Genomic DNA, 24,792 nt, shown 5'->3' on the forward strand with positions numbered 1-24,792 from the left:
GATCAATCCGGCTTAGGTTTCATCATTATCCTGAAAAACACTTATAGGACACTGTTAGTATCATAAACAACTAACATCATACTCGGAATCAAGTATTCTCACCCAGGGTCAAATTCCCTTGAGGTACACATTGAACTTCTCCATTCTTCAGCATCACCCACCAAGTACATCCAGGTCCTTGGGCAAAAACCGTCCCATGAATGGGTTTGCCTTTGCCCGAGGCAGGAAAAACCCATACAGTTTTCCCTAGCGTATTCCTTTCATGCACCACAGGGACTTTATCCCCTTCTACAATATGTAAAGGGTCTGACTGAGCAGGACCACCTCGATTGATGGATCCCCTGGTATTAACTAACCAGGTAGCTTGAGCTAAATGCTTGTCCCAATTTTTAAAGGCTCCACCACCCATCGCTTTTAGGGTAGTTTTTAACAATCCATTGTATCGTTCAATTTTGCCAGAAGCTGGTACATGATAGGGAATATGATATATCCACTCGATGCCATGTTCTTTTGCCCAAGCACTTATAAGATTGTTTTTGAAATGAGTTCCATTGTCAGACTGAATTCTTTCTGGAGTGCCACGTCGCCACAAGACTTGCTTTTCAAGGCCCAGGATGGTATTCCGGGCAGTGGCATGGGGCACGGAATAGGTTTCCAACCATCCGGTGCTTCCTTCCACCATTGTAAGCACATAACGCTTACCCTGGCGGGTTTGAGGGAGTGTGTAGTCAATTTGCCAAGCCTCCCTATACTTGTATTTCAACCACCGACCTCCATGCCCCAAAGGCTTTAACCTTTTAGCTTGCTTGATTTCGGTGCATGTTTCACAATCGTGGATAACCTGCGCAATAGCGTCCATGGTTAAATCCACCCCTCAGTCACAAGCCCATTTGTATGTTGCATCTCTTCCTTGATGACCTGAAGTGTTATGGGCCCACCCAGCTAAAAACAGTTCACCAGTCTAAATCTGTCTGGAAAATCTTAGCTGCTTGGTCCACTTGCTGATTGTTTCGATGTTCCTCAGTGGCTTGACTCATAGGTACGTGGGCATCTACATGCGACTTTCACGACTAGTTTCTCTAGCCGGTCAGCAATATCTTGCCATAATTCAGCAGCCCAAATGGGTTTACCCTTGCGCTGCCAGTTGCTCTGCTTCCGTTGTTTTAACCATCCCCACAGAGCATTTGCCACCATCCATGAGTCAGTAAAGAGATAGAGCATTGGCCACTTTTCTCGTTCAGCAATGTCTAGGGCCAGCTGGATAGCTTTTACCTCTGCAAATTGACTTGATTCACCTTCTCCTTCAGTAGCTTCTGCAACTCGTCGTGTAGGACTCCACACAGCAGCTTTCCATCTTCGATGCTTTCCTACAGTACAACAAGATCCATCAGTGAACAAAGCATACTGTTTCTCATTATCTGAGAGTTCATTATATGGTGGGGCTTCCTCAGCACGTGTTACCACCTTTGGGCCAATTTGTGATCACTTCTACAATTCCTGGACGATTTGGGTTTCCTATTCGAGCTCGCTGTGTGATTAAGGCAACCCACTTACTCCAGGTAGCATCAGTGGCATGATGTGTAGAAGGAACTTTACCTTTGAACATCCAACCCAACACTGGTAATCGGGGCGCCAGGAGGAGCTGTGCTTCAGTACCAGTTACCTCTGAAGCAGCTCTAACTCCTTCATATGCTGCCAAGATTTCTTTCTCAGTTGGGGTATAGTTGGCCTCAGAGCCTTTATAGCCTCGACTCCAGAATCCCAGGGGTCGACCTCGAGTTTCCCCTGGTCCTTTCTGCCATAGGCTCCAGGTAGGGCCATTATCCCCAGCTGCAGTGTACAGCACATTTTTAATGTCCTGTCCTCTTCGGACTGGTCCAAGTGCTACTGCACGCACAATCTCTTGTTTAATTTGCTCAAAGGCTTGTCGTTGCTCAGGACCCCACACAAACTCATTTTACTTTCGAGTCACTTCATAGAGAGGTTTCACAATCTGACTATAACCTGGAATATGCATTCTCCAGAATCCCACAATGCCTAAGAAGGCTTGTGTTTCCTTTTTGTTAGTAGGTGGGGACATAGCTGTTATTTTATTAATCACCTCCATTGGGATCTGGCGATGACCATCTTGCCATTTAATTCCCAAGAATTGGATGTTTCGTGCAGGTCCCTTGACCTTACCTCTTTTTAAAGCAAAACCTGCTTTCAGAAGAATCTCGATTACTTTCTTACCTTTCTTGAAAACAACTTCTGCTGTATTACCCCACACAATGATGTCATCAATGTACTGCAGGTGTTCTGGAGCTCCACCTTTCTCCAGTGCAGTCTGGATCAGTCCATGGCAAATAGTAGGGCTGTGTTTCCACCCCTGGGGCAGTCGATTCCAGGTGTACTGGATGCTTCTCCAGGTAAAAGCAAACTGTGGCCTGCACTCTGCTGCTAAAGGAATGGAGAAAAAAGCATTAGCAATGTCAATTGTAGCATACCACTTGGCTGCCTTTGACTCCAGTTCATATTGCAGTTCTAGCATGTTTGGCACAGCAGCACTCAGTGGGGGTGTAACTTCATTCAGGCCACGGTAGTCTACTGTTAGACGCCAGTCACCATCAGACTTTGGCACTGGCCATATCGGGCTGTTAAAGGGTGAGCGAGTCATGCTGATCACTCCTTGGGTCTCCAGCCGACGAATCAGGTTTTGAATGGGAATCAAAGAATCTTGGTTGATGCGATACTGTCGTCGATGCACCGTGGAAGTAGCAAGTGGTACCTGCTCTTCTTTAACCTTCAGCAATCCTACCACAGAAGGGTCATCTGAAAGACCAGGCAAGGTAGACAGCTGTGTAATACCCTCAGTCTCTACAGCTGATATACCAAAAGCCCACCGATACCCTTTCAGGTCTTTGAAATACCCTTTCTTGAGGTAGTCTATGCCAAGGATGCACGGAGCATCTGGGCCAGTCACAATAGGATGCTTCTCCCATTTATTCCCATTCAGGCTCACTTTGGCCTCCAGTACAGTCAGTTCTTGAGATCCTCCTGTCACTCCTGCAATACTAACTGATTCTGTCCCTCTATGATTCGATGGCATTAGGGTACACTGTGCACCAATGTCCACCAGGGCTCTATACTTTCGTGGCTCTAATGTGCCAGGCCATCAAATCCACACAGTCCAATAAACTCGGTTATCCCTCTCCTCCTCCTGGCTGGAGGCAGGGCAACCCTAATGTTGAGGACAGCATCTCCAATTGCAAGGTGAGTTCCTGTCTGGACAGGGGCAGTGCATATTCTGAACTGGAGCAGCCATATTCATGTAACCATCCTTTCTTCTGTTTGCTTTACCTTGCAACTCAAGCACTCGTGCCTGTAGGGCTGAAGTAGGTTTTTTATCCCATCTCCTCATGTCCTCTCTGTAGTTGCAGAGGCAAAGCCACAGGAAACCTCGGAGCGAGTCCTGTTTCCCTTTGGTTGGTCTCATAGGAGGGCGTTTTTTTCTTAATGGCTGCAACTTGGGTCTGAGCTGGAATTTGGGTCTGAGCTAGGGAAGAGTGGGATTCTCTTCCAATCTCAGCAAGTTTTTCAAGCAGTTTGTGAAAAATTGTCTCGTTTTGCTCAACTATTGCCTTGGTCATTTTCTCCATTGTCTCATTCTGTGTTTTAGCTATGTTCTCTATTGTTTCAGTCATTGTCTTAGTTTGTGTCTTGCTTATATTCTCTGTTGCCTCGGTCTGTGTCTTATTATGTTCAGCTATCTTCTCAGTTTGTTCAGCCACTTTCTTAGTCAGGTTTTCTATTGCTGCAACACCGATGGTACGAGAGAGACTATCTTCATACTGCCGTACCCTATCAGCGACCTCATTTACAGTTGGTGTATCAGTATCAGATGCTCCCCAGACCATTGTTGACAAAGTGTGGGAATACACTGATGGTGCACTCTGCACAAACTTTTTCAACAAAGGTCGTTGACATGGCATTTCATCAGGGTCTATAGTCACTTGCCAGTCGCTATAAATCACCTCTCGAACAGCCAGTTCTCTCAGGTATTTAATACCTTTCTCCATGCTGGTCCATTGCCTTGGACGGCATTGGATATCATCCTTAAAGGGATATCTGCTCTTTATGGCTGATAGCAGTCGCCTCCAGAGACTGAGAACGTTTGCCTTATTCCCAATCGCTTTATCAATACCTCCCTCTTTGGCCAGATTTCCCAGCTGGTTGGCCTCTCTACCATCTAAGTCTATGGAATTAGCTCCACTGTCCCAGCATCAGAGCAACCAAGAGAGAAGTGGCTCCCGATCATGACAAGTAAAGTCATATTTTGCATATTTCCTCATATTTTGCAAATCCTTTATAGAGAAAGATTTCATAATTATATCTACATCTGAGCCATCATCGTGTATTGACGCTGGCTGAGAAGGACCCTCTCCCCTATATACCTGAGAAGGAGCTGTTGACTCTGTTGTAAGAGGGTGCTTTCCTTTATCTACACCAGAAGGACCCTGTCCTGCATCTTCATCAGAGGAACCCTCTCCCGTGCTCTCTAGCTTGGGCACATCTTTCTCATATGGGGCAGGGGACCGAGCTGACCTCTTTTTCGGCTTCCTGGTCACCGGAGCAACTTGTGCTGGTTCTGCTGGCGCTGGGGGAGCAGTGACAGTGCTCGCAGTGACAGTCTGGTATTGCATCTTGGACCTCTGGAACTCCTAGGTTATCTTGGCCTAGTGCAATGTATGGGAAACTTAATAAATGAGTTGTTACTTTAAAATAATAGGTTGTTTTTTGTGCCCAATTACTTGTACAGGACAGGAGGGTCTCAGCCTTTTGCATTCCTTGTATTTTGTGTGTCCTCTTGTTTATGACAGTACATAAGCTAAGAGTCTAGTGATAAATTCCTCCCCAGTGTTCTGTGATGTGGGATTAATTGGTGACATACTGAATTTGATATTATCAGATTTTGTTACTTTGTACATTACAGTATACAGAGGTTTGGGATTAATCAATGAAGTCATGAAGTGCTTAGGGAAGATCACTGTTACTTATGTTTCCATTGTACTTTTGCAGTCTTCCTATTCTTCTTACTGCCCATCCCTTCTTCAAACTCCTATCCCACCAAAGATATGTCCCCAATGACAGACCATAATATAACTCTGTTAGAGTTATAACAAAGAGCAGAGATGTTCTCGGTGTTTGGTGGAATTAATTCCAATGTACAGCATTCTATTCTGGATACACATATTTAGATCTCACTTTGCAATTATGCTTATGTTTTCCACTTAAGTCAGGAATTATAGGATTTCAAAAAGACAGACAAGTGTTTCTATTTTAAGGATTTTTTTTAAATTGCTGGTAATGAAACTGGCAGGACTTTCTCAGCTTCCAAGAAGGTTAGAGTGGGTCTTATATAAGCAGAAACCACTGTCATCTGTTTGTAAGTTTTAGTGCATGAATCTTTGGGGATTACTGTGGTTGTTCTTCTAGCATATAGCTGCTAGTATCTGAATGAGACAAACTTCCTAACAGCTCTCTCCTGAGTAATGGAAAAGCTGCTCATTTTAAAAAATGCTGATTAAAAAAAAAAGTCCAGTAGTCATTTGACAGAAGGTTGACTGTAGCATTGATAACATCAACCTGCAAGTTACTTAGATAGGGCTTTCTTTGAATTAAAAATTGCCTTGATGCCTCTTAAATGTTGAGTTTTAGACTGCAGTAATTATGGTATTTCTGGAAATCATTAAGTCATGTGATAGGAAGCTGTTAATATATTTTCAGAATTCACTTAAAGGCATTTCTGCAAAAACAAAACAAAAAATTCCCAAACCCAACCAAACAGGGAAAAACAAACCAAACCCTTTCCTCTCTCCTTCTCCTTTCCTTGTTTTTCTTGCAGAATTTTCTAATGCAAAAGATCATTCCTGGACCATGGAGGTGCTGCAGTGTGATGGCTGTGATTTCCGAGCTCCATCCTATGAAGATCTAAAGGCTCACATTCAGGATGTTCATACTGCTTTTCTGCAGCCAACAGATGTCTCTGAGGAAAATCCTAGCCAGCCGAGGTCTGGTTCCATGAATGCTAGCAACCAGACTGAGAGTGAATTTTCTTCTGTAAAGGATGAATTTACAATTGCAGATGAAATAGCAGGTAAACCTCAACCTTAAGCCTCGAGCTCACATGTGACTTATTTCAGTGCATTTTAATTGGTATGTTTCGGTGTGATTTTTAAAAACTGTTATCTTTATCGCTATGGTAGTGAAGGGAATGATATTTAGTTACAGCCATATTTTTTTCTATAAATGCAAACATGTGGATTTGTCATCTTGCTATTTTTCACATGCTTCTTCATATTGCTTCTTTTCCTTGCTTTACACTGCCACAAGCTCTAGAACAATTTTGAACTTTACTAGTGTACCTTTTTATTTCAAGAAGCTTATTTTGGAAATTGTCTATCCCAGTTTCTGTAACATCAGTTAGTTTTCTGACCATTCTCGTATGCACAGGTCTAATCATAAATAAGTGAGGGAATGCTGGTGTGATTAATGTGTTCAAGATGTGTGTGTATTCATATGCATACAGGGTAGATGGGGGAAACTGTCTAATTTTATTTATTTACATGTTTACTTTTTAATTCTTATTTTAGGGCAAAATGCAACAACTCAGATGGGGACTGGAAGTTATTATAGCCAGAGCCAAAGTTTTTATGGTCAACACATGGCTCCAAATCCTAAACCAACCAACAAGTTTTTCCAGTGCAAATTCTGTGTGCGTTACTTCCGATCTAAAAACCTCCTCATAGAGCACACTCGCAAGATTCATGGAGCACAAGTTGGGAGGAGCTCAATAGGGTCACACACTGCTGGTTCCTTAAATTACAACGTCATGATGCACAAGGGGTTTGGCAAAGTTTTCTCTTGCCAGTTCTGCACCTACAAATCACCAAGGCGCGCAAGGATTATTAAGCACCAGAAAATGTATCACAAAAACAATCTGAAGGAGAGTTTAACTCCTACTGCTGCCTCTGCTGTATCTGAATTGACATCTGCCTCTGTGTCAGTGCAGGAACCCTGCAAGGAATTGCCTGCAGAGGTGGTAGAACGGAGCATTTTGGAGTCCATGGTCAAGCCTCTAACAAAGTCCAGAGGCAACTTTTGCTGTGAATGGTGCAGTTACCAGACACCTCGAAGGGAGCGCTGGTGTGACCATATGATGAAGAAGCACCGCAGCATGGTAAAAATACTGTCAAGTTTGAGGCAGGAACAAGACAGAACCAGTGCACCTGATGTGCAGAGTAAGAGTGCCCAGCATGCCTCCTCAAACTCTAATTATATCTCTATGAATGTGACAGGACATGATTTGTTGAATGCTGATGTCTCAAACTTCAGAAGCTCTACAGGCAATTCCCTTATTAGGCCCAACTCTTCTGTATCCTCTAAGTTTTCTTCTGTGTCTTATCTTCAAATGAAGTCTAAATTACCTCACAACTCGGGCATAGTTAATTTGTCTGACAGATCCCGCTATGGAGTTGCTGAAATGACAAATTCTTCTGCTGACTTGGAAACAAACAGTATGCTAAATGACTCCAGCTCAGACGAAGAGCTAAATGAAGTGGACAGCGAGAATGGCTTGAACTCTGTGGATCACCAGACTTCAGGGATATCTGCAGAGCAACTGGTGGGATCTGATGGCAACAAGCTGTTGGAAACAAAAGGGATTCCCTTTAGGAGATACATGAACAGGTTCCAATGTCCTTTTTGCCCTTTCCTCACAATGCACCGCCGAAGCATCTCCCGTCACATTGAGAATATCCACCTGTCTGGGAAGACAACTGTATACAAATGCGATGAATGCCCTTTCACCTGTAAGAGTTGGTTAAAGCTTGGAGCTCATAGGCAATGTCATGCAGGTACAACATCAGACTGGGACACTGTGAATTCTCAGAGTGAAAACATTGTCTCCTCTTTGAATGACAACACGGTTTCTTATGAAAGTGTAAATATAAATGGAAGGAAGTCAGCTGGGATGACAGAAACAATGCAGCAGCAACAGCAGCAGTTGCCTCAATCCCATTCACAGCATCCTTATAAGTGCACAATGTGTAACTATTCTACCACTACTTTGAAAGGCCTCCGAGTTCATCAGCAGCACAAGCACTCATTTTGTGACAACTTACCAAAATATGATGGACTGCCATCCAACATGCCACAAGAGAGCGAGGCAGATGCTCTCACCTCTGTCATCACAGTGAAGAAAAGCCAGACCTCAATTCTTGGTCTCTCATCTAAAAATAACTTTGTTGCTAAGGTTGCTCGGAAGGTGTCAAATGACTACACTTTGGATCTCTCACCAGTGAAGAAAAGAACTAGAATTGATGAAATAGCAAGCAACTTGCAGAGCAAAATAAACCAAAACAAACAGCAAGAAGATGCTGTGATTAATGTAGAGGATGATGAGGAAGATGAGGTGGAGATAGAAGTGGAATTAGACAGAGAAGAAGAACAAACAGAACCAATGGTGGAGGTTTCTAGTTCTTTTGCACCCCAGCAAATGTGGGGGAGAGAGACTAATGATTCCCAGAAGGATGCAAACTTCAGAAATATATATCATGATTATAATTCCACCAATGGAGCAGAGATTGAGCTCACTTTATCTGAAGATGAGGAAGATTATTTTTCTTCCATTAACATGAAAGATCAACAGAGTCCTAATGCCTCTGTTATGGGAAGCCAGCCAAATATGTATGGCCCTGATCAGAACAACGAAGATGTGGAGATTAACGACTCTGGCAGACTTTACTATTGTAAACACTGTGATTTTAGCAACAAATCTGCCAGGAGTGTTAGCACCCACTACCAACGGATGCACCCCTACATAAAATTCAGCTTTAGGTATATCTTGGATCCAAATGATCACAGTGCAGTATACAGATGCCTTGAGTGTTATATTGACTATACAAACTTTGAAGATCTGCAGCAACACTATGGAGAGCATCACCCTGAAGCTATGAATGTATTGAACTCTGATCACTCTGATCTGATCTACCGTTGTCGCTTCTGTTCTTACACTAGCCCAAATGTTAGAAGCCTGATGCCGCATTACCAAAGAATGCATCCAACAGTGAAAATTAACAATGCAATGATATTTTCAAGCTATGTCGTTGAGCAGCAAGAGGGGCTAAACACGGAGTCTCAGACACTGAAAGAGATCTTGAATTCTGCTCCAAAATCTATGGCAACATCCACCCCTGTGGCTCATGGGACTACTGTGCCAGCAAGCTTTAACAAAAGTGCCACAAAGAGTTTTAGCCCTGAATGTGAAAATCAGAAGGCACCTTCGGTCAGTTCTGTGGTTGTTTATGACTGTGATGTATGCTCATTTGCAAGCCCTAACATGCATTCAGTTCTGGTGCATTACCAGAAAAAACACCCTGAAGAAAAAGCATCATATTTCAGAATTCAGAAGACCATGCATGTAGCTTCTGTTGACAGGGGCTCTGCCCTGGCTCAAATGTCTTTTGATATGGGGGTGTCTGTCTCCTCAAAACTGTCAAACTTGGCTTCTCAACCTCCACCTCCCCCACCACTGCCCCCAGACCTTGCTCCTGAACTCTACTATTGTAAACACTGTTCATACAGCAACCGTTCAGTTGTGGGAGTGCTTGTCCACTACCAGAAAAGGCATCCAGAAATAAAGGTCACTGCCAAGTACATCAGACAGGCACCCCCTACTGCGGCAGTGATGAAGGCTGATGAGCTGCCACCTGGGATTCAGAAACTGCCAGTGTCAATGCAGCAGTTGAGCTGGGGCAGTTCTGAGAGCTCTGTGAATACCCTTGAGAACGAAATGTTCTTCTGCCAACACTGCGATTATGGAAACCGGACTGTGAAAGGTGTGCTCATTCATTATCAAAAGAAGCATCGTGATTTCAAAGCCAATGCAGATGTGATTAGGCAGCATACAGCCACCATTAGAAGCCTTTGTGATCGTAACCAGAGGAAATCATCTGGCAGCATGCCTGCTAACACCTCCAGCACTGAACAGGACAAGACAAAGCTGAGAGCCCTCAAATGCAGGCAGTGTAGCTACACATCACCTTATTTCTATGCATTGAGGAAGCATATTAAGAAAGACCACCCAAATCTGAAGGCAACGGTCACATCCATTCTGAGATGGGCATTTTTGGATGGCTTGATAGAAGCTGGTTATCACTGTGAATGGTGCATTTATTCACATACAGACCCGAGTGGTTTGCTTGAGCATTACCAAAGGAGACATCCTGAACATTATGTTGACTATACATATATGGCAACTAAACTCTGGGCAGGTCTGGATCCTTCCCCTCCTACTCTAGTGATGCCAACAGAGGCAAAGACCTATAAATGCAGAGACTGCATTTTTGAAGCATCTTCTGTTTGGGATATTACTAATCACTATCAGGCTTTTCACCTTTGGGCTATGAATGGGGATGAATCTGTATTGTTAGATATCATTAAAGAGAAAGATGCTGCTGAGAAAATTGGCACACAGCTTGATGAAGTTAGGGCCAGGATTAATTCTGAAAACCAGGTAACATCACAGATGGACCAGGATGTGGAGAACCCCAGCCTTTCCCAGGAAAAAACTATTCAGCTGACTTCTGCAAACCCTGCCATCTCCTCCACTCCATATCAGTGTACAGTTTGCCAGTCTGAGTACAATAACCTTCATGGCCTCCTGACACATTATGGCAAAAAACACCCTGGCATGAAAGTAAAAGCTGCTGACTTTGCACAGGACATAGACATTAACCCAGGGGCTGTGTACAAGTGCAGACATTGCCCATACATTAACACACGCATTCATGGTGTCCTTACACATTACCAGAAACGGCACCCATCAGTAAAAGTCACTGCTGAAGACTTTGTGCATGATGTGGAACAGTCGAATGACTTTGCCCAGAATGACATAGAAGAGACAAGTAGGATTTTCAAGCAAGGCTATGGTGCATACCGGTGCAAACTATGCCCTTACACCCATGGCACACTGGAGAAGCTCAAAATTCACTATGAGAAATACCATAATCAGCCTGAATTTGATGTTTTTGCTCAGTCACCGCCAAAAGTGTCTGCCTCGGTGGAGGCAGACATGGTAACTGAAATCAAGGCCTCCCCAGAAATTGCTGCTGATGGCGTTGGAGAAGTCTCTATCTCAGCACCTCATTTCTCCAGTTCTCACTTAACGTCTCACACAGTGTTCCGGTGTCAGCTCTGCAAATACTTCTGTTCTACCCGGAAGGGGATAGCCAGGCACTACCGCATCAAACATAATAATGTTCGGGCACAACCAGAAGGCAAGAACAACCTCTTCAAATGTGCTTTGTGTTCCTACACCAATCCTATCCGCAAAGGGCTTGCAGCACACTACCAGAAAAGGCATGACATTGATGCTTACTACACTCATTGTTTAGCAGCCTCCAGGACAGTAAGCGACAAACCCAATAAAGTGATCATTCCATCTCCTCCCAAAGATGACACTCCTCAGTTGAATGAGGAGCTGAGGAGGGCTGTGGAAAAGAAGAAATGCTCACTTTGTTCCTTTCAATCTTTTAGCAAAAAAGGTATTGTGTCCCACTACATGAAGCGTCACCCCGGTGTTTTCCCTAAGAAGCAGCATGAGAGCAAGCTGGGGAGTTACTTCACTGCCGTGTATGCTGATGAACATGAAAAGTCAACTCCAGCTGAGGAAAGGAATGACTTTGAAAAGCCTGAGGTGGAGAGCGAGGTTCAGGAAACTGAGTGGCTTCCCTTCAGATGCATAAAATGTTTCAAGCTATCCTTCAGCACAGCAGAGCTGCTGTGCATGCATTACACTGATCACCACAGCAAGGATTTAAAGAGGGACTTTACCATACTGGGAAGTGGCACCCGCTCTCATAATGCTGTCTACCAGTGCAAGCACTGTGATACTAAATTGCATAGCATGGCAGAGCTGACCTCACACTTGAATAGTCACAATGAGGAATTCCAGAAGCGTGCCAAACGTCAGGAGAGGCGGAAACAGCTTTTGAGCAAGCAGAAATATGCAGATGGTTCTTTTACAGATTTCAAACAAGAGAAGGTAAGGATCTGTGTGTCTGGTTGTCTTCTCTGCTTCCTGTTCCTAGGGAGAAAAACAAACCAAAAGCTGTTCTTCTATACCCCAAGAGGCTCCTTATTACTAATACTCACTTGCATATTCTCTTTGACAGCCAAATGTATGCAGGTTAATGAGTGACTTAGCATGTCAATGGGCTCTATAAGTCAGTTACATATTATGCTTTAATTTCCTTCATTCTCCACCTATTCCTATGCTCCATGGGAAGCTCTACTCCTTCCAACTGTTTCCTTCAGGATTTTCCCTATCTTTTTTCCTTCTTCCCACCCTTACGGATAGCTATCTGTATCTGACATTTATTCTTCTATTGCAAGGCTGCTGTTTGCTTTCTCATAGAATCTTTAGCAACTATCCCATTCTACTGCTCATCAATGTATCTTGAAATAACACATCAATTTCCTTATCAAGCTTATCTATTTCAGTACATTTTCTGATAAAGAACCTGATGTTTATGTGCATCTATCCAATAACTTCAAGCTTTGGGCAAGTGTTCCTGTGAACAGAAGACCAAATTCTGCTACTCTCTTCTGTACCCATCTCCCCATCTGGAGTAACTCTACTTTTGAGTCACCATCCCTGGATGTGTTTAAGAGACGTTTAGATGTGGTGTTGGGGGATATGATATAGGGGAGAACTTTGTAGTGTAGGGTAGATGGTTGGACTCGATGATCCCAAGGGTCTCTTCCAACCTGGATGATTCTATGATTCTATGATTCTACTTGCTGTAAAAAAGCATACAATTGGGCAGGGGGGGGCATGGGACGGGGGACACGACAACACCATGAAAGAACATGGCTTGGTCTTGTAAGTTAAAAATGAACGGTCTTATAAGGGACTCTTATTATGCAGAAACTCAAGGTTTTTCCTGTCTACATCCTGTCTGCCTATTTTGAGGGCTTTAATGCAAATTGAGGTTGCAGTTTTGCACAATAGCATGTTGTAGTGGGTTGACCTTGGCTGGATGCCAGGTGCCCACCAAGCCGCTCTATCACTCCCCCTCCTCAGCAGGACGGGGGCAAGTAAATAAGATTGGAAAAAAAGTCTTGGGTCAAGATAAAGGCAGTTTAATAAAGCAAAAGCAAAGGCCACACCCGGAAACAAAGGAAAACAAAAGATTTATTCTCTACTTCCTATCAGCAGGAAATGTCCAGCCGCTTCCCGGGAAGTAGGGCTTCAGTACATGTAGGGGTTGCTCTGGAAGACAAACATCTAATAACGAATTCCCCCCCTCCTCCTCCTTTATGTTAGTTTTTATTTCTGAGCAGACCTCATATGGTATGGAATGTCAGTTTGGGTCAGCTGTCCTGGCTATGTCCCCTCCCAAGATCTTACCCACCCCCAGCCTACTAGCCTTTGGAGGTGGGTGGGTGGGGAATGTTGGAGAGGCAGCCTTGATGTTGTTCCAGCACTGCTCAGCAGTAGATAAAACACTGGTGTGTTATCAACATCTTTCTAGCTACCAATACAAAGTACAGCACTATGAGGGCTACTATGGGGAAAATTAACTCCATCTCAACCAGACCCAATACATATGTTTACACTAAATGCAATTTCCCTTAAGGTGCAAAATCTGGTCTGGGTGTATTCGTAAAAGTGAGATATCAGAAGCATGTTTCAGTATTACATTAATGTAACTGATTAATACTCATGTGCTTCAATAGGCTTTTGGACACTTGGAAGATGCTTCAAAACTTAAGGAGAGGAAAGTAGTTGGCTACAAATGTAAATTTTGTGTGGAAGTTCATCCAACGCTTCGAGCCATCTGTAACCATCTCCGTAAGCATGTCCAGTATGGGAATGTTTCTTCTGTGTCAGCTACAGTAAAGGTGAGAATTCTGTGAACCGACAACATTTTTTGTTTCATATTGAGGCCTAACCGAAAGCCCATAGAGGGCTCCCATGGAGTCAAATGTGTTTTGGATTGGATATTCTGAACTGTTAAGCATGACATTCTAATCTAATTCTTCAGGTTTCCGCAGCACGTTTTGTTAAAGATATTTTGACTTTCTTCTGCTCTTCATCTGGGGCACAAAAACTATTTAATTCACATTTCTTATTTGTCACAAAGGAATTGATATCACAGATGATTGAAAGGCTTGATTTATGATCAGGAGCTTCTCCCTCAGCTGTTCTGGGCTACTTTTCTGCTTTCTTAGACCCTTAAAGTGTGGGGTCTTTTCATTTTATTTTTTTTTTTCTCCAACCCATATGCAAAAGTGAAATTATAGTGCTGCAAACACACATTCAAATAGCAAGCTGAGCCAGGGGTCCAATTCAAGTGGTTAATTGTAAATGTGCTGCTGTTTCCTCCCTATGCAACAGGCTGTGCTCCACAGCCAGCTTTACAGGATATCAACAGGGGATGTTCAGGTGCAGTAAGGTTGCAGGAACTGGTTATGCAGCTCTCCTTTTCTTGCTGCAGTGAGTACTCAGCAAAATCTCATTCTGTAGTCCTTAAAACGTGACCTAAAGCATGCCTGTTTCATATCAACCGTGTGCTGTGTAAAGTATCTGAGTCCTTCAGAATCTAAATGGTTCTACCTAAGAGCTTTCATTGTCCTTCCGCTGACCTTCCTTTAGCTTATCCAGTACTACTGACAGAATGGGATGCTTCCGTTCTATCAAATGATTCCTGCTCTTTTCCAGCTTCTCAAGTAAAGATTATGTGGGGTCAATACCACGTTTTGAGCAAGTAGATACTAAATAGTAGGGAACAAAAACTAAAATCCAAGACCCAAGAAACATGATATAAATATACTTTTCAGTTTTAATGTTGCCGCAAAAAGCATGCTATGCTAATTAACACTTAGGGAAGGGACCAAGAGATGGGTTGTTTCTTTTTTAATGTATATATGTACATATAATTAAAGACTAGGCTCTCTTTATACAGAAAGTCATTAGTGTAGTATGGTAGGGATACCTTTACAAAGTAAATTCTAGGAAACAGCATTCCTATCTAGGAAACCTAGATATTAAAATTAATACATAGGAGAGACTGAGGGGCAGAAGGGAGAGAGAATTGATGGCTTTGGGGGGGGTATGTGTTTTTTAGCAGGAAGCTGAAGATTCTTCAAGCACAACTTTGGAGGGTTTTGAGGGAGCCAAAGACCCTGGCACTGTGGAATTTAAAGAAGCTGAATCTGGAGCATCCTTGGAAAATGAAACCAGGCCTGGGGGCTACCACTGCAGCCAGTGTGACCGGGTTTTGATGTCTATGCAGGGTCTGCGATCTCATGAGAGGAGTCACTTGGCTCTGGCCATGTTTACCCGGGAAGACAAGTACAGCTGCCATTATTGTTCCTTTGTCTCTGCTTTCAGGCACAAGTAAGTTATGATTTGTTTTCAACAGAAGTGCAGACTAGCATGACTGGTTTTTATGTTGGTTGACACTGAAGGAGAGCACACTCTTGATTTCAAGACATGTTTTTCTCTATCTCAGGATTTAGGTATTTTCTATGCCCCCAAACTTTTTACCATTGCCCATGACTATAAAAAGACCCATTTTTATATCTTCTTGAATTCAAGTTCTCTTTTTGTTGTGTGTAGGGCAAATGCACACCAAGCAAAAGATGCCCACCATTTATGCAGTCCTGTCAATGCATGAAATTTAAAAAAACATAAAGAGGAAAAAGTATTTTTCACTAGCCTTTCATGTAGCTACCTTATTTTTAAGTAGTACCGTGACTCTTATTTGATTAAGAGAGATTTAATTTCTAGTGTTGAACAGTTATCACAAACTAATCTTAAAGTTAGATTTTTTTTCTTAATTGTGTTGTGCAATTTCAGTCTACGAACATAGTCTTCACATCAGTGTGGTATACTTGAAGTGGGTTGAGGAAATCACCCCTTATCTGCTGTGACCCATGAAAAATGCATGGTCATAATGAATAATCAAGTTCCTCGTGACTTATTTCTTTGCCTACATCTAGAAAGCTTTAGAATTCTTTTAGTCATATTTATTCATGGCTTGCCACAAAGAAATTAGGTTTGTTGGATTTTTTTTTTTACTGACATACTAGACTGACAAATGCATGTACATATTTCTGTAGCCTCTGGTGGGGGGAGAACTGTCCCGTTCCCCCATCCTGTGTCCATCCCCTTTCCCCCCACAGAAGAGAGATCCAGGTGCTTGTTTAACATAGGCATTGATAGCACTGTCACCCTTAAATTGAGTGAAGTTGTTACTGTTCTGCAATTAAAAGTATGTGGGAAAGGAAGCATGATGTAAGAAATATTTATAAACCCTTGTGTTAGAAAAGCAGCATTTCTGTTGGTATCACAGCATGGTTCCTATGTGGGTGAGCAGCAGGGGATAATAATCCAAGGGCTGGGCAGGCCTTGGCAGTCTCTCATTAACATCCTGGATCTGAGCTCCTAGCAAGCACCAAACCTCCCTGTCAGGTTGGCATCTCCTCTGCAGAAGGGAGTCTCCCACTACTGTCGCTCACCACTTCCCCCTGGTGCTGTTGCATGGTTCGGGTGCAGCCAGCTCTGATGCTTCATTGGACAGAGCTCCCATCCTCTCATCTGCAACCAGATGCAGAACTATAGAACCTGTTCTGTAGTTGCAGATCTTCTGGTGCAGCAGGAGCTGTCCTCCCAGTGCCAGATATCACAAGCTTCCAGCCTTTGCCATCTTGGTAGTCTCCATTTGGTAGGAAGGACATGGACCTGTTGGAATGGGTCCAGAGGAGGGCCATGAAGATGATCAGAGGGCTGGAGTACCTCTCCTATGAAGCCAGGCTGAGAGAGCTGGGGTTGTTCAGCCTGGAGAAGAGAAGGCTCTGGGGAGACCTTATAACGGCCTTCCAGTACCTGAAGGGGACCTACAGGAGAGATGGAGAGGGACTCTTTATGAGGGAGTGTAGTGATGGGACAAGGGGTAATGGTTTTAAACTGAAAGAGGGTAGATTTAGATTAGATATCAGGGAGAAATTCTTTACTGTGAGGGTGGTGAGACACTGGAACAGGTTGCCCAGAGAAGTTGTGGATGCCCCATTCCTGGAAGTGTTCAGGACCGGGCTGGATGGGTCTTTGAGCAACCTGGTGTAATGGGAGGTGTCCCTGCCCATGGCAGGGGAGTTGGAACTCGATGATCTTTAAGGTCCCTTTCAACTCTAACCATTTTATGATTTCCCAGCCTGGTAAACACAGACACTGGCTGCTCCTCCTTCAGTAGAATTGGGAGTTTGGGCTCTTGTCTCTGCAGGATCTCTGGGAAGGTCCTGTTAATCTTTTTCTCGTTATTTCTGATGCTGTGCAGTTTGACCTCCTGCAGCTCCTTTAACCTGGTAACACAGCTCCTCAACCAGCACACACCTCCTGTAGGCAAGGAGATCGTTTTCCTCTGTCCCATCTTCAGTGAGAAGCTTCAGACATTCCCTCTAGCCCCAGACAGAATAGAATAGAATAGTTCAGTTGGAAGGGACCAACAGCAATCATCTAATCCAACTGCCTGACCACTTCAGGGCTGACCTGAATAGCATATTGTTAAGGGCATTGCCCATATGTCTTTTAAACACTGACAGGCATGGGGCATCGACCATCTCTAGGAAGCCTGTTCCAGTGTTTGACTACCCTCTCGGTAAAGAAATGCTTCCTCATGTCAAGTCTGAACCTCCCCTGATGCAGCTTTGAACCATTCCCATGTGTCCTGTCCCTGGATCCCAGGGAGAAGAGATCAGCACCTCCCTCTCCACTGCCCCTCTTCAGGAAGCTGTAGAGAGCAATGAGGTTGCCCCTCAGCCTCCTTTTCTCCAAACTAGACAAGCCCAGAGTCCTCAGCCACTTCTCATAGGACATGTCTTCCAGCCCCTTCCACCAGCTTTGTTGCCCTCCTCTGGACACATTCCAGTACCTTCACATCCTTAACTTTTGGGCCCCAGAACTGCACACAGGACTCAAGGTGAGGCCGCACCAACGCTGAATACAGCAGGATAATCACCTCTTGAGCGGCTGGTTATGCTGTGTTTGATGCATCCCAGGATGCGGTTTGCCCTCTTGGCTGCCAGGGCACACTGCTGACTCACATTGAGCCTGCTGTCGACCACCACCCCCAGATCCCTTTCTGCAGGGCTGCTCTCCAGCCGCTCCTCTCCCAATCTATAATTGTGTCCAGCATTACTCCATTCCAGTGAAGAATCCGGCAATTTGACTTGTTAAATTTCATGCTGCTGATGATTGTCCAATGCTCCAATCTATCTAGATCCCTCTGCAAGGCCTCTCATCTCTCAAGAGAGTCAACAGCACCTCCCAGTTTGGTATCATCAGCAAATTTGCTAATGGTGCATTCAACTCCTGCATCCAGATTATTGATAAAAATATTAAACAGAACTGGCCCTAGAACTGAGCCCCGAGGAACACCGCCGGTGACTGGTCGCCAGCCAGATGTAGCCCCATTCACTACAACCCTTTGAACTCTACCCTTCAGCCAGTTCTTCATCCAGTGCACCGTGAACACACTCATGCCACAGTTGGACAACTTGTCCAGAAGGATGCTGTGAGAGATAGTATCAAAAGCCTTACTAAAATAAAAAAAAAACATACATCCACCGCCTTCTCTTAATCCACTAGGCGAGTGACCTTAGCATGGAAGGATATCAAATTAGTTAGACAGTACTTTCCCTTCATGAACCCATGTTGACTGTGCCTGATGCATTGTCCTTTAAATGCCTTTCAATGGTACCCAGTATGATCTTCTCCATAATTTTTCCAGGAACTGAGGTTAGACTAACAGGTCTGTAGTTTTCTGGGTCTTCCCTCATGCCCTTCTTGAAATTGGAATAACATTGGCTAGTTTCCAGTCAGCGGGGACCTCCCCAGACTCCCAAGACCTTTGGTAGATGATCAAGAGTGGTCCTGCTGTAACATCTGCTAGCTCCTTCAGTACTCTGGGATGAATCCCATCAGGCCCCATGGACTTGTGAACATTCAATTGATACAGCTGGTTCCTTACAATTTCATTGTCTACAAATGGAAAGTCACCATTCTGCACTTGTGGTCTTCCAACTCAGGGGACCAGGAAGCCCAAAGTCTATCAGTATTACTAAAGACTGAGGCAAAAAACGCATTGAACACCTCTGCTTTTTCTTCATCCCTATTAGTCAGGTGACCAACAAATATCGGTCTGATGTTTTCCTTGGACCTCCTCTTGATATTAATGTACTTACACTGTCCAGTTTCAACTCTAGTTGAGCTTTGGCCTTTCATGTCTTCTCCCTGCATATGCGAACTGTGACTCTGTAATCTTCCTGCAAAGCCTGACCTCGCTTCCAGAGATCATACCATTTCTTTTTTCTCTTGAGTTTCTGTTGTGGTTTAGCCGCAGACGGCAACTAGGACCACGCAGCTGCTTGTTCACCCCCCACCCCCGGCCCCAAGAAGGATAGGGAGAAGAGGAAAAACTAGGAGGTGAAAGGGAGAAAAAAAAAAACCTCGTGGTTTGAGATAAAGACAGTTTAATAGAACAATAACAGAAAAGGAAAATAACAATAATAATAATGACACAGGTCACTCTCACCACCTGGTGAATTTGCACCATCCTGAACAGTGATCATGGATTTCCTCCCCCCCCCCCCCCCGCCAACCCCCATTTATATACCGAGCATGACATCTATGGTATGGAATATTCCTATTGGCCTTTCTATTGTTCTATCTATGCTCCTTCTCAAGAGCTGAAAAGAGTCCTTGAAAAGTATAAAACATTGCTTGGCAACAACTAAACCGATATGCATTACTGACATTCTTTTCACAGCAATCACTATAAGGAAAAGTAACTCTTTCCCAGCTGAAACCAGGACAGTTCCACGAGGAGTTCCCTGTTCAGCCAAGATGGTCTTCTGCCCTGCTTGCTTGACTTTTGACACAATGGGATTGCCTGCTTCTGTGCTTCTAAAAGGTGGTTCTTAAAAACTGACCACTCTCATGGACCCCTAAGCCCTCAAAAGCAGACCCCCAGGGGACACTGCTAAGTAGCTCCCTGAATTGCTTAAAGTTTGTTCTCTTGAAATCCAGGGTAGCAACTCTGCTGACCTTTTTTCTCATTACACTGAAAATTTTAAACTCAACCATTTTGTGATCACTGTGGCCAAGACAGCCACCTACTATCTGCATCTCCCACGAGTCCTTCTTTATTCAGAAATAACAAGTCTAGGAGGGCACCTTTCCTAGTTGGCTCACTGAGTACTTGTGACAAGAAGGTATCTTCCACAAACTTCAGGAATTTTCCAGACTTGTTTGTCACAGCAGTATGGTATTCCCAGTTGATGTCTGAGAAGTTGAAATCTCCCATAAGGACCAGGGTTACCAATCCAGAGATTTCTCTTAATTGCTTACATCCTGGCTGGGTGATCAGTAGTAGACACCCACTGCATCATCTCTTTTGTTTTCCATCCCCCTAATCCTCACCCAGAGGCTCTCAACCACATCATCCCTAACTGTAGAGTCTGTACAGCCAAACCCTCATATAGTGTGACACCTCCATCTCGCCTGCCCTGCCTATTCCTCCTGAACAGCCTGTAGCCCTCCATCCTAGAACTCCAGTCATGGAACTCATTCTGCCAAGTCTCACTAATATCAATTACATAGGTCTGGGAACAGACCAATGCTTCCAGTTCATCCTGTTTGTTTCTTATACTGCGTGCATTGGTGTACAAGCATTTCAGATGTACTCTTAAACCCTCAGTGCTCCCTGGAGCAGCGTAAATGTTCCCATTAGCATCGCCACCCTCAGATGATGCTATGCCAACCTTTGGCTTACCTTCAGCTCTCCTGAGGATATCCCCTTCCCCCATCAATTCTAGTTTAAAATCCTCTCAATTGTTCCTGTCAGCTTACAAGCAAAGAAGTGTTTACCCCATCAGGACAGGTGGATCCCGTCAGGCCCCATTATACCAAGAGTCTTGCAGACTCTTCCATGGCTTCCACCAAAGTTCTGGTGGAGACACCAGTCCTGGAGCCACGTATTGATGTCTTGGGCATGCCTGTTTCTTCCATTGACTCTCCCCATTACTGGGAGGATTGAGGAAAACACTAGCTGTGCTCCTGAATCTTTTAGCATTCTTCCCAGGGCCCTGAAATCTCTTTTGATTGACCTTGGCCTTCTTGTTCCTATGTCATTAGTACCCACATGAAAGAGCAGGAGTAGGTAATAGTCTGAAGGCTGTACTAAGCTCGTCAGTCATCTGGGTACATCCCTGATTCAGGCCCCAGGAAGGCAACAAACTTCCCTCAGAAGAGGATCCAGTCTGCAAATGGGTGCCTCCATTCCACTCAGGAGAAAGTCACTAATGACCATAGCTCACTGTTGTTTTTTCTCGACACTGGTCTTAATGCAGGTCTTGATGTGAGGGGTTGGTTGATCTGACCTTGATGAGAGTACTTGCACAGATTCCTCCTCTTCTGTCTCATCATGTCCTTCCTCTACCATACCCAGAGACTCATACCTATTCTGTAAAGGTAGCTGAGAGGGTAAGGAGGGGTTCCTCTTACAGCTCCCTGCAGTAACTTGCTTGTAACATGGAAAGCTGCATCCTTCCTCAGGAGCTCTTTGAGTACAAGCTTTTGATGTCCAGGGGTAGTTGTTCCAGTCAGTGCTGAGCTTGAGATATGCATTGTATGCATCTTTAGTAATCTCTTTTAGTTTTATACCAGCTCATTTTCTATCATCTATTTAAAATGTGGATTTTTTTAAATGAAATACTGACCACAAATGTTTAGCCTCTCTTAATTAAGAGACATACTGGTACTCCAGAGAAATGGGGAAAAATTATCTTACCACAAACTCCCTGTTAGATTTATGATAATATTATGTTTCTATGAAGTAGCCCTGAAATTGGATATGTGGTCTGGTTTTTCGTTTTGCTATCATTAGATCTTTGAATACACAGACTTTGGTGTTAGCACTGGTAAACAGGGATTTTCTTGGCTCAGGCTCTGTCAGCATGAGACTTAAGATCCTGTGAGACCCTCTGTAGTGTGAGGGGCTGGAGTAGACTCCATTTGATCTAGATCTGGGTATTCAGTAGAAAAAAAAACAGGACAATTTAGATCAATTAATAGGAAATAAAGCTAAAGTATGCCTGGAACTATTAGGATGGTGGTTTGGGGAGGATGATAAATGAACCAACCCTCTCCAAACTTGTCCATACCTTCTTGTTGTTTCACTGCTGCGCATAAACAGGCTCAGACTACTCTTATATCACAAAGCATTAATGTTCCCAAATAAGAGGCTGTATTGGAAATGTCTCCATCCTGATCTGAAGCTATGGAGATGGGTGATGAATTCTTCCCCCCCTTCAACGTCAGGCTTTCTGCTGCTCTGATTTCCCCTGCAGAAAAATAGCATCTGGTCTTTTCCACCCCTTCTTTCCACCCATCAGGCGAGGTGCCCGAGGACTGGAGGAAAGCCAATGTCATCCCAGTCTTCAAAAAGGGCAAGAAGGAGGACCTGGGAAACTACAGGCTGGTCAGTCTCACCTCTGGAAAGATGATGGAACGGCTCGTTCTGGGAGTCATCTCAAAGCATATGGAGGAAAAGAAAGCTATAAAAAGTAGTCAACACGGATTCACCAAGGGGAAATCACATCTGACTAACCTGATAGCCTTCTATGATGGCATGACTGCTTGGATAGATGAGGGGAGGGTGGTGGATGTTGTCTACCTTGACTTCAGCAAGGCTTTTGACACAGTCTCCCACAGCATCCTCATAGGTAAGCTTAGGAAGTGTGGATTAGATGAATGGACAGTGAGGAGGACTGAAAACTGGCTGAAAGACAGAGCTCAGAGGGTCGTGATTAGTGGCAGAGTCTTGTTGGAGGTCCGTAACAAGTGGTATTCCCCAGGGGTCAGTACTGGCTCCAGTCCTCTTCAATAAAGAATCATAGAATCATAGACTTGTCTAGGTTGGAAGGGACCTTTAAGATCATCTATTCCAACCATCAACCTAACTGATAAATAAAACAACAAAACACATCACTAAACCGTGTCAATAAGCACTATGTCAACCTGTCTTTGGAATATCCAAAGGGGATAGCCCTTTGCCCTGAAGGGCAAAGAGGTCCAGGAAGGCTGGATGCTCTTCAAGAAGGAAATCCTAAAGGCTCAGGAGCAGGCTATCCTCATGTGTCACAAGATTAAAGGGTGGGGAAAATGGCCAGCCTGGTTGAACAAAGAGCTTTTGATGGGGCTTAGGGAAAAAAGGAGGGTTTACCACCTTTGGAAGAAGGGACAGGCAACTCAGGAGGAGTACAGAGATCTCGTTAGGTTATACAGAGAAAAAATTAGGAAGGCAAAAGCCCGGCTGGAACTCAACCTGGCCATTAATATAAGGGACAACAAAAAAAAGTTTTATAAATACGTCAACAATAAAAAGAGAGCCAGGGAGAATCTCCATCCCTTACTGGATGCAGAGGAGAACATTGCGACCAAGGACGAGGAAAAGGCTGAGATATTTAATGCCTTCTTTGCCTCTGTCTTCAACAGTCAGCCCAGCTACCCCCAGGGAGTTCAGCCTCCTGAGCTGGAAGATAAGGATGGAGAGCAGAACAATCCCCCCATAATCCAGGAGGAAGTACTTAATGATCCGCTTCTGCACCTAGACATGCATAAGTCTATGGGGCCGGATGGGATTCACCCAAGGGTACTCAGGGAGCTGGCAGGAGAGCTCACCAAGCCTCTCTCCATTATCTATCAACAATCCTGGTCAACCAGAGAGGTACCAGATGACTGGAGGGTGGCCAATGTGACACCCATCAACAAGAAGGGCCGGAAGGATGATCCGAGGAACTACAGGCCTGTCAGCCTGACCTCGGTACCGGGAAAGATCATGGAGAAGATCATCCTGAGTGAGCTCTCACGGCAAGTGCAGGGCAGCCAAGGGATCAGGGCCAGCCAGCATGGGTTTATGAAAGGGAGGTCCTGCTTAACCAACCTGATCTCTTTCTATGACCATGTGACCCGCCTTCTCGATGCGGAGGAGGCTGTGGACGTTGTCTACCTGGACTTTGGTAAGGCCTTTGACACGGTCCCCCACAGCGTTCTCCTGGAGAAGCTGGCGAATCACGGCACAGACAAGTGTACTCTTCACTGGGGAAAAGACTGGCTGGATGGCCGTGCCCAGAGAGCTGTGATTAATGGGGTGAAATCTTGTTGGCGGCCGGTCACCAGTGGTGTCCCTCAGGGCTCAGTTCTGGGGCCAGTCTTGTTTAATATCTTTATTGGTGATCTCGATGAGGGGATTGAGTGCACCCTCAGTAAGGTCACAGATGACACCAAACTAGGTGGGAGTGTTCATAGAATCATCTAGGTTGGAAGGGACCTTTAAGATCATCTAGTCCAACCATCAGCCTAACTCTGACAAAAAAAAACATCACTAAACCATGTCCCCCAGCACCATGTCAACCCATCTTTTGAACACCTCCAGGGATGGTGCCTCAACCACTTCCCTGGGCAGTCCATTCCAATGCTTAATGACCCTTTCAGTGTAAAAATTCTTCCTAATATCCAACCTGAACCTCCCCTGGTGCAACTTGAGGCCGTTTCCTCTAGTCTTGTCACCTGTGACTTGGGAGAAGAGACCAACCCCCGCCTCTCTACAACCTCCTTTCAGGGAGTTGTAGAGAGCAACAAGGTCTCCCCTCAGCCTACTTTTTTCTAGGCTGAACAACCCCAGC

The 24,792-nt window shown here is 44.4% G+C and overlaps 1 protein-coding gene across 2 annotated transcripts in view; it reads left to right on the top strand.

The window, feature by feature from the left end:
• Positions 1–5,890: 5,890 nt before the first annotated feature.
• LOC141476609 (zinc finger protein 462-like) overlaps positions 5,891–24,792 on the top strand; it is a 78,414-nt gene continuing 59,512 nt past the window's right edge. Inside the window, exons 1-4 of one of the 2 annotated variants that reach the window (XM_074165373.1) lie at positions 5,891–6,136; positions 6,633–12,085; positions 13,783–13,947; positions 15,342–15,445. In XM_074165373.1, coding sequence (XP_074021474.1) covers positions 5,917–6,136; positions 6,633–12,085; positions 13,783–13,947; positions 15,342–15,445 — 5,942 coding nt within the window. In that variant the 5' untranslated portion in view covers positions 5,891–5,916. The remainder of the gene's footprint in view (positions 6,137–6,632; positions 12,086–13,782; positions 13,948–15,341; positions 15,446–24,792) is intronic. The other variant, XM_074165374.1, reaches the window with a different exon arrangement.

Source organism: Numenius arquata, chromosome W, assembly GCF_964106895.1.
Source record: "Numenius arquata chromosome W, bNumArq3.hap1.1, whole genome shotgun sequence".
NCBI lineage: Eukaryota > Metazoa > Chordata > Aves > Charadriiformes > Scolopacidae > Numenius > Numenius arquata.